The sequence below is a fragment of the Thermobia domestica genome, chromosome 13 (assembly GCF_964235325.1).
Source record: "Thermobia domestica chromosome 13, izTheDome1.hap1.1, whole genome shotgun sequence".
Lineage (NCBI taxonomy): Eukaryota > Metazoa > Arthropoda > Insecta > Zygentoma > Lepismatidae > Thermobia > Thermobia domestica.
Window position 1 is genome coordinate 128,999,849 of NC_137466.1, and position 17,457 is coordinate 129,017,305.

General features: G+C 34.9%; 1 protein-coding gene across 2 annotated transcripts in view; it reads right to left on the reverse strand.

Moving 5' to 3' along the window:
• Positions 1-17,457, reverse strand: part of LOC145668494 (E3 ubiquitin-protein ligase ZSWIM2-like) — a gene marked incomplete at its 3' end in the record, with an annotated part of 229,351 nt that overhangs the window by 174,131 nt on the left and 37,763 nt on the right. For both annotated transcript variants that reach the window (XM_081736448.1, XM_081736447.1), the window contains 2 exon segments: positions 4,745-4,873; positions 5,563-5,715. In XM_081736448.1, coding sequence (XP_081592574.1) covers positions 4,745-4,873; positions 5,563-5,715 — 282 coding nt within the window.

Sequence of the window (17,457 nt, forward strand, 5' to 3'; positions counted from 1 at the left end):
GGATTCTACGACGTGAGGGAAAACTTGAAAATTTAAAAGTGGAAATGGACAAATGTAAAGTGGACGTAGTGGGCTTGAGTGAAGGGAGATGGCCAGGGAAAGATGAGATAGTATCGGGAAATTATAGAATATACTATTCCGGTGGCGATAAGGCCGAGAATGGTGTCGCGATAGCAATGAAGAACGAAGTAGCAAGAAGTGTAACCAAAGTGGAATACTGCAGTGACCGCTTGATGTTTGTAAAACTACATGCAAAACCAGTGGATATTGTGATAATACAAGTGTATATGTCAACAACCGACCATGATGATAATGAAGTAGAAGTAATGTATGATCAGATTAGTGACATATTGCATGAGCAAGGAAGAGGAAAGGTCAACGCCATAGTAATGGGAGATTTCAACAGCGTAGTAGGAGAAGGAGCTGCGACTAAGGTAGTGAGACCGTTTGGACTAGGTAGAAGAAACGAACGAGGTCAAATGCTTATCGATTTCTGTAGGCAACATGATGAACACGTGGTTTAAGAAAAGAAAAACCAAGGTGTACACGTGGAAAAGTCCAGAAGATAAGAAACACTATCAAATCGATTACATTCTTGTGAAGCAACGTTTCAGGAATAGTGTACGAGACGTAAAGACACTTTCAGAAGCGGACATTGATTCGGATCATAATCTCCTGGTGGCGGAAGTGCAAACCTGGTTAAAGTCGATCAAGAAAAATGGAACTTAGAGCGACTAAAAAATATCGACGATGATGTGAAAGAAGAAATTGAAGAACAATTTTGTGCAATAGGCGATGCAGTTGGCAATATAGAGAATAGTTGAGGAAAAGTTAAACAGATTCTACTTGACACACTCCACAATAACATTGGCAGGACGGAAAGAGCATCGAGAAAACCATGGATAACTGAAGCAATGCTTAAGAACATGGAGGAACGCAGAAGGACGAAAAACACGAACATCAAGGAATACAGAAGGCCGAATAATGAATTGAGAAGAGAGATGGACAAAGCCAAAGAAAAATACATGGAACAGATATGTGAAGAAATAATGGAACTTCAACGGCGCGGCAAATATGATCTGATGTACCAGAAAGCACAAGAATTAGGAGGGAAAGCTAACAAAGGTATACGAACGTTCGGCATCGAAGATCAACAAGGTAATGTAACCACTGACTATCAAAGAATCCTTAAAATTTGGGAGGAATACATAAAAGATCTGTATGATCAGAAGAACCATATTGCGATCGAAGAAGAGGAAGAGGTGGATGATGATGAAAAGGGACCCAGTATATTGAAAAGTGAAGTAGTGCAAGCAATCAAAGACATGCGAAGGAGAAAAGCCACTGGAGAAGACGGCATACCAGTAGATTTGCTCAAGGGATTAGGAGACAACGCAAAGAAAGTACTGACTTCACTTATTAACAAGATCTACCTGAGTGGAGAATGGCCAAAGGATTTTCTTGATGTTACAATGATTGGATTGCCCAAGAAAAAGCAAGCAAAGAAGTGCAGCGATCACAGAACCATTGGCCTGATTTCCCATACTGGAAAGATCATTGCACGCATACTGAATAGGCGGCTGAAAAGTAAGATAGATGAGAGGTTAGAAGGAGATCAATTTGGATTCCGGAAAGGAAAATGCACTAGAGATGCTATTGAATTGATGAGAATTATATCAGAAAGAATTCTTGATGTAAAGGAAGAGTTGTGTTTGTGCTTCATTGACTGGCGAAAAGCTTTCGACCGAGTCAATTGGATGAAACTTCTGAAAATACTTAAAGAAATCGGAGTCAACTGGAGAGATCGACGGCTCATTCAAAACCTGTACACAGGAAACGAGTGAATCTGTGCTTGAATGAAGGAGAAACCAATAGTGTGGAGATTGGAAGAGGAATCAGACAAGGATGTAGTTTGTCGCCCCAAATTCAATATTTACAGTTTATTCAATATTTACAGTGAATTTTTAATGAAGGAAGCATTAATGGGAATTGGAGATTTCAAGATTGGAGGGCAGATCATTAACAAGATCAGGTATTCAGATGATACGGTTATAATAGCTAAAACCGAAGGAAGACTACAGGAGATGATTGACAAAATAGTTGACACTGGAAAACTGTAAGGAAGGGAAATTAACATCGAAAAGTCGAAAATCATGAGAATATCTGACATTGTGTCTTTCTGGTTCACTTAATTTTATGATAATATAAGGTTATTTTAAACGGGTTCATGAAGTGACGAAATGCCGTATTATTCATGTTTATTTTGTTACTGGAAAATAGTTTAGAACAATTCAGAATTCAGTAGTATAAATTTTTAAAAATAAATACTGGGCTTAGTGAATGATCCAAAGCAATCTCCATCTAACTACTGCGTTAAAAACACATTTCCACTATTCAATTGATACTCAAGTGCATTAGCAAAATGCAATGACAGTACACATAATGAAAATGTAAAAACGAACAGAAAAAGAGAACGTCTGATTAGTGCCGGAAGTTTTCATTAACAAAACAGGGATTATAACTTACAAGACAAAAAGACGGTAGTAAGTAAATGGACAAAAACAACTGGATTGAACTATTGAATTTGATTGTGAAGCTTGCAAACCATTTATTAAACGCAACTACGAACACTTGATAACTTCCAATAGAATTTAGAATGGCCTAAGCAGCTATGTAACAGAGAAAATGTTTAACGAAATAAGGCACGAAATTTTCAGATTTCCCTTTCTTTCAATATTGCTTGATAAAATAATAGGTGAAGCCACTTTGAACACTGCTACAGTACGCGACAAAGGATGGTTAGGTAGTAGAAAAATGATTTCCACGATTTACGTGCTACTATAAACTAATCGGCTGCAACATTGGACGAACACATATAAAAATTAAATTGAATCCTTTACTTAACGTCCTACATTAGGTCATTTAGGCTAAAGAAGACGGACGATTATGAAAAGTATATAGAATGATAATGTAGAAGAAAACGGGAGAATCTCGAGATAATTCACCGACATGGTTGTTCATGTTCCTTGCATGCTAATATTACCTTACTGTTTGTCAATGTCAAAGGGTGTATTACCATTCACGATCTCCCCGATAAGAAACAACACCCCACGTCACTGCTGAAAATAAAATACATCACTTAATAAAGTCAATTTTCTTTTATGTATGGAGAAACGTGTGATAATTTGATATGTACTTCTCTTTAATTCCGTCTTTTGAACAATAGCGTCAACTTACCTACAAAGAACATTATTCCGTATAGTTGCTAGGGAAGGGCCGCGATGGCTCAGTGGTAGAGCTTTCACCTCTCGTGCATGGGGTCCTTGGTTCGATCTCAGCTCGCGCCAAGTGAACTTTGTGGTGGACAAGCACCGTGTGCGTGGGTTTTCTCGGGGTTCTCCCCATTCCTCCCACTTTCTTCATTGCACCATTTCATTCATTTCTCATCATCACCGTCTCCTTTAGCCTAACCGGCATAACCGTAGGACGTAAAACTTAAAGATTTCATTTTCATTACAGATACCAGCGAAACTCGCAGGTACATTACCAGCAGCAAACATTATAATGAGGCACCTTACCTTTTTCTATTGTTCTTATTCTGTTTGGGAATAGTGCGTATCCAATCTTCTTCTTCTTCTTCTTCTTTTTTTTTAAAGTAAAGCGAAAAAGTTCTCTTGAAACTATAATAGTTTTTTTTGTTCGTTTTAATCTTTTTTTTCTTAAAAATACGAGTAGTAAGTTGTTACAAATTTTAATACACATATTAATAATATCCGATCGAACTTTTACGTTATTCGAACAATTTCGAACAGAAATCTCTATATAAAATTTTCGTTTTTCCAGTATTGGGTTAGTATCTTCGCCTGTTGTGTGATTACCTGCATGCTGTATATGTGCCCTTGTTTTTCTGCATGTGTGTTATATATATATATATATATATATATATATATATATATATATATATATATATATATATATATATATATATATATACAGGCGCGGATCAAGGGGGCTATAGCCTCCCTTCCCCTTGGCGTTGGCGTTCAGGTATACACTGGATAAAATGGTCTCCAATCCTGCTTTACATGGGATAAAGCTGCAAACCATGGTTTAGCCCCTCCCTTGATCATATCCTGGATCCGCCATGTATATATAATCCTTTCATAATAATTTATACATAATTCTTTCGTAATAATTTAGCTGTATTACAAAGATCTTAAACTAAAGCTTAAAATTGAAAAAAAAAAACTAATTTTGCGTGATGGATAATATTGACAGGTACCGATAAGTTAATCATAAGTAATATTGGCCTTGTTTTCTTTATGATATTCAAATCATGTTCAAGGAATGCCAATAGAATGATTTACAAATATTCAGAGAATCTTGTAATCTAAGTTATTAAATGCCATCCCTATTTATTCAGTACTTACTACAGGTAATTGATGTTAGAATTAACGCAGATAAAGTATATAGAATACTTAAAATCAATAGTTTTGAAGTAAGTTAATTCTAATGAAATAAATTCTCAAATAACTTTTTTCTTCAGTTTTATGGCCTTCAGTTATATATCCTGGCACCAAAACCGAGACCACAAACATTACAGACGAACGTGCTAATGATTTGACTAAGCGAGAGTCCTATAGAGTGGTAGTATAATTAAAAGCTTTTTGAGAGTTACCTTCATAATAGAATTTCGATATATGCCCCCAAAATGTACCCTTTGTTCTTTTATAGCTTCTTTTACCTGGAAGGAACGCTCGTCACTTGCTGATAAGCGCATTTTCTTCAACAACAACCAACATATATGAATACAAAGTTCTCCTCCTTTCTTAAAAGTGGTGCAAGTGCATGTATGTGGATCACCTAGAGAGACCTAAAAGGAAATCGAATACGGCGATCATTGTGTGAAAACATTCAAGTGTAATAGAGTGATTAAATCTTAATGATCACATAAAGGCATATTCAAATTTGTCGAAGTAACTATTTAGTACACACGCTATCAATAAGTAAGTACATGCAACTAATTCATATGTATTTTAACTTAAAGATCATAAATCATCTTTCATGATTATGTTAGACATCAATAATTCATAATATCTGGCAGTAGGTTTGTATTTCACCATGAATCTCATTTCCTCTTTTGTACCACGACATAATTGACATTTTTATTTGAAGTCATTTAATTTTCCTGCTTGATGCTCGAGATCTGGTTCAGTTCCCAATGGATTTCATATGGTCTGAATATTACGTTAACTATGGATCTTAACTTTCAACTAATATACATGACCCCTGCTATTTGACTATATAAAATTTCCAGTGACATTAAATAATCAACTTATGTAACCATGTTCAAAAGTGTCAAAAAGATGTTATCACAGCAACTAGTATTAATGAGTTAGTGTGTATTTTCCTATTTCTGACAAATACAAATGTAATTCTTGTAAGAAATTCAATCTAGTGCAGAATATATCAAGGAATGTGTTACAGATGTTGATTGTACTTGCAAGAGAAGGTTATTACTTCAAGTCAGTAATAAAAACAGTAAACAAATCACTTACTTACTTGAACTGGCTTATTTCCATTTCCTTCTTGCACGACGAAAGCTGTAGGTCCTAATTCTCTCAGCAAAAACATCGGGAGACCATTCAAAATCTTTTCCTGACGAGCTTGAACTTTTTCTGGACATTGGTTTCTCCATCCTGATCGTCTAGCCATCTGTAACATGGAAATACCTTACAGAATTTATTTATTTTTGTTTTTATTTTTAGATCAGGTAGAACAAGTAAAATCCCAAAGCAGCATAAAGGAGGATGTCACATTTATACTATTCTTTTCGACTGGTTCAATCCAGTTTTGTGCGGTATTATGAGATCCTAAGAACCATCTTAAGCGATTGGTTCAAGTCTGGTTGGACTGAAGAGAACCTTACAAAACCAAAGACGATGATAATATCAACTACACATGACCTGAAATCGAACCACCAAAGGTAAGTACTCTTCCAGTGAACCAACGTGTCTTCCAAGGAATTCAACATTAACAATATAATAGGTAGTAAATAAAAGAGAACTTTAGAAATAACTCAAAACATATTAACACTTTTACTCCTATGCCCGAGTAGGAATATTTGCAGAACTTTATTAATGCAGTCGAACAAAGTCTGAGTTTAGGTCGAGTATTACGTATGAGTCTCCGAGTTACCTTCCGCGGGTGATGGTCAGAGGCGCCGATTTCTGTATAACTATTCGGGGAGGGAGAGCATTCAGGTTAGTCAGATCTAATCTAACGAGGTGCGAATGAGCATTTTAACAGAAGGCCCAAGCAAACTGCAGACGGGCCCAGGATCGGCGCCCACGGTGGTGCTTTAGTCAGTTGTTGGCTGTGCGGAAAGTGCTCTCAATCCGTTCTTATTCGAACTCGCATCTAAAAAACACATTATTTGCTTGACAACTAGCGATGAAATTTCGAAGACATTGTATTCTGAAAGCAGTGGTGCCACCCCCCTTATGTCCATGACGAACCCCCCCCCCAATTGTCTATCCGTAGGTGTTCTTCCATGAAAAAAATCTTCTTTTCGATTAATTTTTACCCCCATCAAATATATTTATATAGATTTTTAACCCCCCCAAATATTACAATGACGCAGTTTGCGTCATAGCCCCCCCCCTTGTGGGCACCCCTGCTGAAAGCTGTTGTCAGTTTAGTATGATGTGGTCCTTTATTGACGAACATAGGAAAATGTTTTTTTGTTAAAGTCGTTTTACATTTTTCTGCAGTAGTGCATGCAAGAATATAAAAGGATAAAGAACAGATAGCAAACATCATGAGAGTTTCACCTAATTTAACAATAATAATCAAGTTCTGGACCTTTTCTACATTATGTTTCTCTCTCTTTTTTTTCCCCCCCAGATAAGTGAAATAACATTTTTAAAGTAATATTGTAGCAATTCCGCACAATAATACTGTAAGAAATGTAGTGCTCATCTTAAAATAGAATGTTTAAAGATTCATTTGCCAGGTATTTCGCATGGTTACATTTTCTTTCACTACCTGGTATACATAACTAACTAACTAACTAACTCTATGGCCTATGGAACCCGGAGGTTCAGTGCCGCGTTCACAAAAGCTCTCCACTGACTTCTATCCTTAGCTAATTGGATCCAGTTTCTACTTTGTATTCCTATCTCTGCGAGATCCATCTTAATATTGTCCTCCCATCTGCGCCCAGGTCTTCCTAATGATCGTTTTCCTATGGGTCTACCAGTCAAGACTTTGAAAGCGTTTCTACTTTCTTCCATTCTAGCTACATGACCTGCCCACCTAAGCCTCCTAGACTTGACGACCCTAACAATGTTGGGTAAACCGTATAAACTATGTAGTTCCTCGTTATGAAGCTTCCGCCATTCCCCATTCTCGTTCCTCTTGGGTCCGAATATTCTTCTCAGGATCCTGTTCTCAAATACTTTCAGTCTATGTTCTTCCCTGAGAGTAAGCGACCATGTTTCGCAACCATACAGAACAACAGGCATGATTATCGTTTCATATATTTTAAGCTTCAAATTCCTCGACAGAATTCGCGACGACAAGAGATTTTGAACCGAATAGTAACACGAATTCCCTTATTTTAGTCGACATTTAATTTCTTCGTGAATATGATTTTCGTCTGTTAATATTGATCCTAAATATTTGAAAGTATCCACTTTATCAAAAGTATTATTTAATATTTTAACGCCTCCACAATTTGCCGTATTACGGTCCCGACGTGCATCCATGTATTTAGTTTTCTCTGCATTTACTTCTAAACCCATGTCCCTGCAAGCGTTTAATAATATCTCTGCATTTATTTCTACTGTTCTCCTATCTCCTATTTCTACCTGGTATACATATTTAAAAAAAAAAAATGAACTAAACTGAAAGGAAGCTGGAATTTCCACAGTTACATAAGCCCAGAACTGAAAGTGTTAATGCGCCCCCATGTGGCTAACGTGCGTTCATACTGTGTGCACAATACCGGGTTAGAACCACAGTGGGAGGACTGCCTTAGGTCAGGAGTAAACCTGAATAAATGGTTTGAATACAGTAGGCCCCGCTTCATTAAGGCCACAGTACTGAAATGAACATTAATATTTTATCAACCCAGTCAAAACGTATTAAGTCTAATTCTAATATCAGAATATCGTATGCTAACATTATGCTTTAATATCTGTTGAAGAAAATATTAAAGCAATATTGATTGAAGCGTTTTCATTGAATATTTTAGTAACTATTTTACTTAGTTATTTATCATTTTGCTTCAATTATATTCTGCGTACTTGATTTCAGGAAGCATCTTTAGATTTAACACTTCATTTAGCATGATTAAAAAGAAACTATCCTAACAAACGGTTAACGTATTTGCAGAAGAAAACAGTTCATTCTATATCAAATCTGCTGTAGGCTGTACATGGTTCTGAGTTCTGAGTAACCTAATTTAGGATGGAAATCGAACATAGAAGAAGGAATGAAAGGGAAAATAATCCTCCAAACAGGCATTACAAATAAATATCTAAGAATAAGTTACAAAGACTCTGGAATATATATATATAGAATTGTCTCGTGACTATATGATTAGCTTACGCGAACTGGAATTCAAGTAGTGTTAACCCCACGTTAAGCAGTAGATTTACATAGTTATGGGCAAATTCCCGGGGAAATATTTTTTGGGAATGTTCCCTGGGAAGATTTCCAAAAATGGAAATATTCCTGGAATTTATGTACAAACACAAATAAAATTGCACTCTATTACTATAGGAGAAGGCAGGATGGAACGGGATACTTAACATAAATGGCTATGTAAGGGTAACAAAAATGACAAGAGAACACCGAAAATGAAATTAATATATTATTTGAAGTTTTAGGCATAAATAGCACCAGTAGTTGTTTGATATGTGTCCAAACCTAAGGATGCACACGTGTTTATCGAAAGTAATGTTTTTTTTTCGCATGGATGTGAATACACGGGGCACAATGGGGTATCCTGAATTACTGCTGGCAGTACTTACAGCCGTAAACTTCTTCTTCGTCGTCACTACCTACACTTGCACAGAATTATGTGCCAAAGTTTGCACACCATACGCGCAATGAATCCCTCATTAGATTGGAAATACCACCCACCACAATAAAGGCATGTAGCGTCCTCTGATGAGCTAGCGCTCAATTTCTTCTTCCTTGTTGCTGCTGTTAGCTCTCTTGCATACTCAAGTGCGTGTTCTGTCTTCTCCTTGCCCTGCTGATTCCTTTTCTTTCTTCCATCTTTTGCTTCCTCTTCCCTGGCTCTTGTTTCTAATGCTGCTTTATACGACGATGATGCCAAAATTGCTGTTTTTCCTCGTCTTTTGATCAGTCTCCTGCAACCAGTCTTAACTCTGGGAGACAGTAAAATATCTTTCAGTGACATGTGTAGCAATGTTATCACGTGGGGAATGTATGTTCCTGTGGTTGGCGTCGAAGGTCCTGGAATCGATTCGTCAAGGGGTCTACTTCCTGAAACCATGGTCACATCTGGGATTGTGATTCTGTGGAAGACGACGAAGGTCCTAGTTTCGATGCTGCAAGGGAACAACTCACTGGAACAGTTTGTTTGTAGATATTTCTCGCTGGTCTGGATTTCTTCTTTTTGTTTGCAATGTGATATCAGTAGCCCATTTCGTCCCTATCCCGTTCCGCCCCGATAAACATGTTGGTGCTTCATATGGTGTCAGCGGTAACTACGTGGGAAAGATTACATACTATAGTCACTAAAACATACAAGAATGATACTCTGAAACTATAATTACGACTTCAGCATTCTATGTACTCTTATTTGACTTATCTTGAGCTTTGTTTCTGTTGATGTTGCAACAGACGTCGAAAAACAGAGCGCAAACACTTGAATGATTAGCAGGTGCCACTCGCCTTCTCCAACGCTAATGCTATTTGCTTCACACACCGGTAGGGAGTCGACATTTAGTTTCCTGCTGTTTCCGCAAGGCTGCAGCACCATAGCGGGGAAATAGGAGGGGTGCCCCATTCCACCACACTACCCCGTTCTGCCCCGCCTTCCCCTATTATGATTTCAAAATTAAATTCGTTTTTTTATCACAGTATATTTATTACTCTTGTCTCCAGAGAATTCTTTAAAATGTATATTCTGAACGTTATTATGTTATTTTATTAATATTTTATTATATTTAGAGAGTACGCATAATGTAATATATTACTTACAATATGTCTTATTCGAGTAAATATGTAGGAAAAACATTCGGCATAGGAAGTTCACGTACTTTTACACCGCTAAACAGTTTAAATTTATATTAAGTGGATTTTCTAAACTTGACCCTACTACTGATATTATAGACATATTAAATTTGTAGATGTTATAAACAAATCAGTAGAGATGCAAAAAAAAAGCCGGCTTTTTTGAATCGATGGTTTTTTCACATAAAAAGCCGGCTTTTTTGAAAAAAAACTAGAATTTTGGAAATTTTGGCTTTTTTCATTTTCATGATTTTTCTATCTAAATAGCTTTCCTATAGTATATTCTATAGTCAGGTAAGAATTCCATGACCTAAATGCCATATTTCGCTCTGAAATTAACCATCAAGATGGATGGAGCACATGCTTTACGAATTAAAGCTAACATGAAGAATGTAGTATTTGAGGGCAATTTTACAGGCCATTTAACTTTATTTTAACTTGTGAGTTATCGATATTTTTTTCTTCCCTAGATCAGTTTAGTTTCTCATCCGTGTTTCATTTCTAAGAGCTTAGTACTCTAGCTTGTAGCACAAAAGTTAAACTTACGTTTTTCTATATATCCGTCAAAGCGTACGTTTTTCAATATATCCGTCAAACCGTACTTCCACATTTCTGTTATACTGTAGTTGTGCAATGATTTAGCAATAATTTTCCGGATACAACCTTGAATACCAATTTATAAAATAATCAGTAGCGCATTTAGATAAGTACTTTGGGAGGGGTTTCTCTGATTGTTTCGTTTTCTAAAAAGTCCTAATTTTATTTGGGAGGTGCTTGAAGTTTATGAGTACAGGCATAACTAATATTTCGTTTCGTTTATATGTTTAATATTAAGTTTTTCTAAATATTCGTAATTTTTATTTGACGGGAGCTTAAAGTTTATGAGTAAAGGCATAACTAATAGATATTTCGTTTGTTTTAGACATTCTGCAACTTTAGAGAGCAGGCTTCAGTCCGAAAGACCGCCCCCCTAACCTTCGCAAAACCGTCACTGCTGGTAATGAGTAATAACAACGATTTAAAAACAATAAGAAAGGAAGTCGGCCAACTCACAGTACACGCACTATTTCTACATTCACAGATGGAAAGAAGAAAAGCTTTGTCAGAATGGTCAAATGCTGGGTTGAATCCCGGACTTCCCGATAGAAGCGTAAAAGCTAACCACTCAGTCATGTTTGTTGTGCAGTTGTATGTAGCTTCACTTAAAAATATTCCGTAGGTTTTTTTTTTTTTTTTTTTTTTTTTTTTTGAGCGGAGAGTTCCGTAATGATATGTTGAATCCCTCTTGTTAAAAATTCAGAAAACTTGAGGATTGGGTAAACCGTGATGGTGGTTATAAAAAACTTAACTCTAGAATGTCAAGAATATACAGAACCAAAAGTTCTAGATGTGCAGCCTTTAAGTGTATCATAAAAATCTAAGTATTTTTCTTATGTTTATTTTAATTTTATTTTGTTTCAAAAAGAGGGTATGAAATATTTTGAAGTAAAAATACTACATACAATTTTGCTAGTTATTTGTATATTTTTTAAAAAGAAGTGTTTACTTTTAGGGTTGGCTCGTTTACACCAGCTGTTTTTTTTTTTTAATAACTGGTTTAAACCAAAAAATTAAAAAGAACGAAAAATGCGAATCGTGTGAACTTCATGGTGACGTTTCCACATATCAAACCATCTGCATTAGTTTTATTTCGTTTTCACCTTTTCATCAAGGTGTTCCATGTTCAATTCTCGGTCGAACCACAACCCTTCTTTCATGTGTAAACAAGTAGCGGTTCGGATGCCACATGCGTCTCCTTGATAACCTCGGTATTACGTAAGGGTGTTAATCCTAAACATACGAAACGAAACCAAATTATATATTTCTGCATTCCTGAATGCCTGTTGTTAATGCCTAAAGAAGCCAAGGTTCCTTAAGTATATTGATAGAAATTGGCAAAATTTATCGATTGCCTACGTAGCTTCCAACTTCAGCTTGGATTGGACTTTCAATATCTACATACTAAATTTGTAATGTAATACCTCAGTTTTATCGTACTGATTATGATATGTTGACCTTTAAATTTTACATGCAAAGCAATAACAGGATTTTCCCATTATTGTTTTACATTTAAAGTAATGACGGGATTTTCCCGATGGCTAGGGCTGGAGTTTCTCAATTTAAGAAATTTACTGACCGGACTTGTTTAAGCTTATGGGACCTCTTCCAGCATACCTCCGTTGTTGCATAATAACACCAAGGCGAAACAAACTTATTTCTGTGAATATGTAATACAAAAACATAAACAAAATATCTAAGTCAAAAAATCTGGTTTAACCCCCCCCCCCAAAAAACTGGTTTAAACTCCCCCCAAAAACGGGTTTTAGGCATTTTCAAAAACAACCATGTTTCTTGCCAACTCTGCTTACTTTTGTACATATATAGGAGGTTAAAAAAATTTTATTATATACATTGGTTAATCCTTTGGAATTCATAATGTAAATATGTTGAAGTAAAATTGTTTGAAATATCTTTTCGAAATTCATGGTTTATTTTCGAGGTTTTATATTATTATTGGCATCAACCACTAATTAAATGACTTTTTGTGTTATAGAGAAGCGAAACAAAGTCTGCTTTATCAATTTAAAGCATAATTTTGAAGAAAAAAAAAGCGAAGCAGAAAAAACCGAGTTTTTTTTCAAAAAAGCCGGTTTTTTTCCGAGCCCTTGCATCTCTACAAATTAGGTTGGGTAACTGGCAGAAAACACATGTCTCACCATTTTATCAACATTTGCGCGTACATATTTATGTTCACAATGTTTGGAAGATACTGACTTACCTTTAGAATTTTGCACATAACATTGCCACACACGACCCTTCTTCCCCCCCCCCCCCATATCTCGAAATTTCATGCATTAATTCACATGTAAGAGAAGTCCGAGTACCTATTCAGAAATTCGAGTCAGAGACAGCAGACAGACCGTACAAATTGGTTCTTTTTCACCATTTGTAAATTAGTACTTTGCTACTTTCTAATGCAAATGGAAATGGAATTTTAAAAATCATATTATTAATTAGTTATATAAAGTACAGTCAATGGATTTTAATTTTTTAAACCTTCAAATGATTAAAAACCTAAAAGTAAATGATAATAAATTAAAATAAAGTAATTAGTCATATGTTCTTATAATTTGGAAAATAAAGTAAAGAAATGGAAATAAATTCTCTCCCTGAAGTTTATATGCCAGGGGAAAAACCCGGAATATTCCCATTTTGCCATACTGAAACAAGTCAACTATTAAGAACTCACCTGTTGTTATATTCATTGATGAATCTACATTACTTCAACAGGAATTTACAGAGAAAAAGTACAAAATGTGTAATTAAGCAATAAAAGAATGTAAGTGTAATAGCATAAAGTGTAGTCGTCCAGCATTTATTCATCCATTCATTGTGCAACTGTTTGTTTTAAACAAATGTACGAGTACATGTCAAACAATTCTTAAGGTGACATGTTATGTTAACATTAGTATATACATAATTGAAATAAATCTTAGTTATTTTTTAATATTCTATAATAAGAGAGAATCCATCTTGTCTACGACTTAGTTCTTTCTTTCTTGCATTGGGAGATGTTAATGGAATAACGCTCATTGGTTAGTTACTTTAAATCGATAGTCTGCTCGACCTACTTCGTACATGTATATATAAAAAATGACTACTATACCATCTGAATAATAAAATAACGTAATAAAAAATTATTATAAAATAGGATGAATATCAAATATATTTTTAAAAAATAAAATTGAATATAGTTAAAAAGACAAAAGTTTATGTTATATTTAAAGTGCGAAATTGGTTAAAATGAAATATTTTAACACAGCTTAAATATATAAGGAGTAAGAAGAGACCCAAAAAATAATTTCCCAATTCTGAACATTTCGTTATAGCCTACAGGCGTTCGTTACAGCGATATTTTAGTGTAATCCCATGATTATTCCCTTTACACTAAAGCAGAAGATAATAATGATACGTGAATGATTTATGAATGAATTGGTGGGAGGAAACGAGGAAAACCAGAGAAAAGCCACATACAAACTCATTTGGGGTGTGATTGAACTAGGGACCCTTTCAGAAGAAGTGAGTGTTCTACCACTGAGCTACTGTGTCTCTAAAGCAGTTATTTGTAAACTTGAATTAAAACCACTTTCCAAAGATAACAACGTTTTTATTTTATACAAATATTTGGTCCTTCCGAAAGTGTTTTGATGTGATTAAATTCATTATTATAGTTGCACAGAACGCGGGAAAGGAGTAAGGAAATAAATATTATCCTATACTGAATGTATTTGCCATACATGAATGCCACATGTTATTCTGTTAGTAAACCAATATTATTATATTACCTTTGTGATTGTGAAACAAATTAAACCGCACCGCAATTACTTAAATAAAATCAAAATTCAATGTCTGAAACCACTTTACAAGGTGAAATTACAAGAGAGATATTAGCTAGAAGTAAAGTTCAACAAACAATAGCAAGCAACGGATGGAGAAATATTTTCCAAAATTTGCTGACGGTGCTGAAACAGCTTCACAAGATTTCGTTCTGAATCCTCCCCATTCTTCTCTACCCGCCACGACTCCTCTCACAAACTGAACTTTAATGCTTCATGAGTAAGTTGAGAACGTGCCCGGACAACAACAAGGCAGCAAATGCAGGAGCATGATTTTCATCGAAGAAGTTTTGCTGTTCGTAGCAAGTTAGCTAAAATAGGCCACGCTTGAAACTCAAGGAAAAGTTAACAAGAGTAGCTAATTGCAGATAAACACAACTTCTCTAATTTGACCCTGCAAGAGATGTGAGCAGGAAAACGGGTTTTGTTGCTTCAAGAAACACACAGTCTCGCTCGTCCTGTAACTGAGTTTGGAAATTACAGAACTTTGATTATTGTCAAAACATTGTAGCCTAGTGTAGTATATTCTGAAGAACAAAAAGAGCTTCTATACATTTTGTAGTAGAGAATCAAAACAGTCGAGTTTATTGTGCAAATTGAATTTGATTATACGCGTATCATTCTAAATACTGTTTCTAAATAAATAGTCCACACATACCAAAAAAAGTTCTAAATAAGTGCCTTCCAGACGCTACATTGTGCTTACCCTCAAAACAACAGATTCTTTGCCATACAAATTGCTTGTTATCTCTTGCTCTAGAGATCCTAAGTAGAAGTTTTGGCTGAATATAGAATATAATATACACCTTTACCCTTAAATAGACTGGCAAAAGTCGCAAAAGGATTGTGAATATAAAACTAGTGGCTTTCACAGAATTTTCAGAGAAGGTTAAAAATTAAATTCTTAAAATTTTAAGAGAGCAAAGATTTTCAGCAGCAAGGTACGTTAGACTTGAATTTCGGACTAGATACGTGAGCCCCCACTTAATCAAAACTAAAATATATTTGAAATTTGATAATTTTCTGACAATTTCAGAAAGACCTGATCTGTTGCGTGGATTTACTTTTCAATTTACCCAATTTTCATTTCGTGGAACACTTTATCAGCTGTCATTCAAAGGTAAAAATCAAACCCACAATTTTTTGCGAAATGTAAATTCGCATTTGACCTGATTAGGCGAAGTTAGGAGACACCATTGCGTTGAATATGGTTGGGTCTTTAATGTATTCTCAGTGAATTCGGATCTACACCAATAAAACATTAGAACAATCAATCATATTCGTATACGAAATTTTCGATTAACAAAAATTCAAAAGTCTTTACACCACACAAGAATAAAACTATATAAACTCCCAGATTCTACCAAACAAATGACAAATTTCCAGTTTAAGACATATCTTAAATTATCATTACAAATCCTATAGCATAGAAGAATATTTTCAATGAAATGTTCCTTATAAGATCATGATTAAAATTTACTTGTGTTGTCAAATTACATATTACAAACACGTATTAATGTTTATAAACTACCTTACTATTTTAATACTCTTGTTATCTTGTATATTTGAATTTGCCTGAGTATTGTATAGTACTTGTAAGGTGTTTTGTATGTAAATCGATTGTATTTCCTAACCATGGAATAACAGCCATGAACTATTTTTGAATTTTGTTCATATCAGAACATATAAATAGGGTTAACTAGAGAATTCAGCTGTGGTGGAACATTATACGCTTATCAAACAAGAACATAGAATTCCGTTTCATGAGACTGAAGTAGTAAAGACAGAAAGAAAGATTTAAAAAATAATAATACGGGAAATGATGGAGATTAAAATAAACAAAAACGTTGAACATTGATAAACAAAAAAGGCAACTCTATCCATCATGACTGGAATTCACTGAAGGAATATGACATAATTAACACTTCTGACCAGAGTATATACACTTATTTATTACAACTAAAATACAGTGTAACGGATTCGACATCTTAACGTTAGGCTGTATTTTAGTTGTGATAAATAAGTGTATATACTCTGGTCATAAGTGTTAATTATTTCTTTTTTAAAAAAATGTGTATTTCAATTGGTCTCCAATCATAAAGATTATGAAAGAAGAGGAAGAAATACAAGCTTAAAAGAAACGAACATAAAAGCAATATTAACATAACAACGGGAGATAAATATAAAAGAAGGAGAAAGAAAACAGCTAATATAATTTAAATTTAATGCTGTCCTATTAAGTTAGAAAATTCAGATATCACTTCATAAAATTTATCCAAAACTTAGAAATGATTTCCAACGTTCCCATCGATAATATTTTAGAAAATATCACTCAGAGAATCGAAAACCTCTAATGCTTTATTTCGTTAATCCTAAATCTATAGTAAGAAAAAAGACCGCGGTAGTTCAGAGGTAGAGCGTTGACTTCTCGTGCATCGGATCTCTGGTTCGGTTCCGGCTTGCGCCAAGTGGACATTTTTTGGTATGAAAACGTCGTGTGTGTGGGTTTTCTCGGGTTTATCCTGTTTATTTGCACTTTCTTTACTCCACCATTCCGTTCATTATAATCATCACCTTCTCCTTTAGCTAATACGTACGTGTTGCACAAAAGATTCTACATACTAACGCAAAATAATTAAAATGAAATGAAATAAAAAATAATAAGGCACATTGCGTTGGGGCGTTCTTCACTCAAAAACTGTAACCATCACATTACATAGAATCAAACATCGCCTAAATGTACACTTTG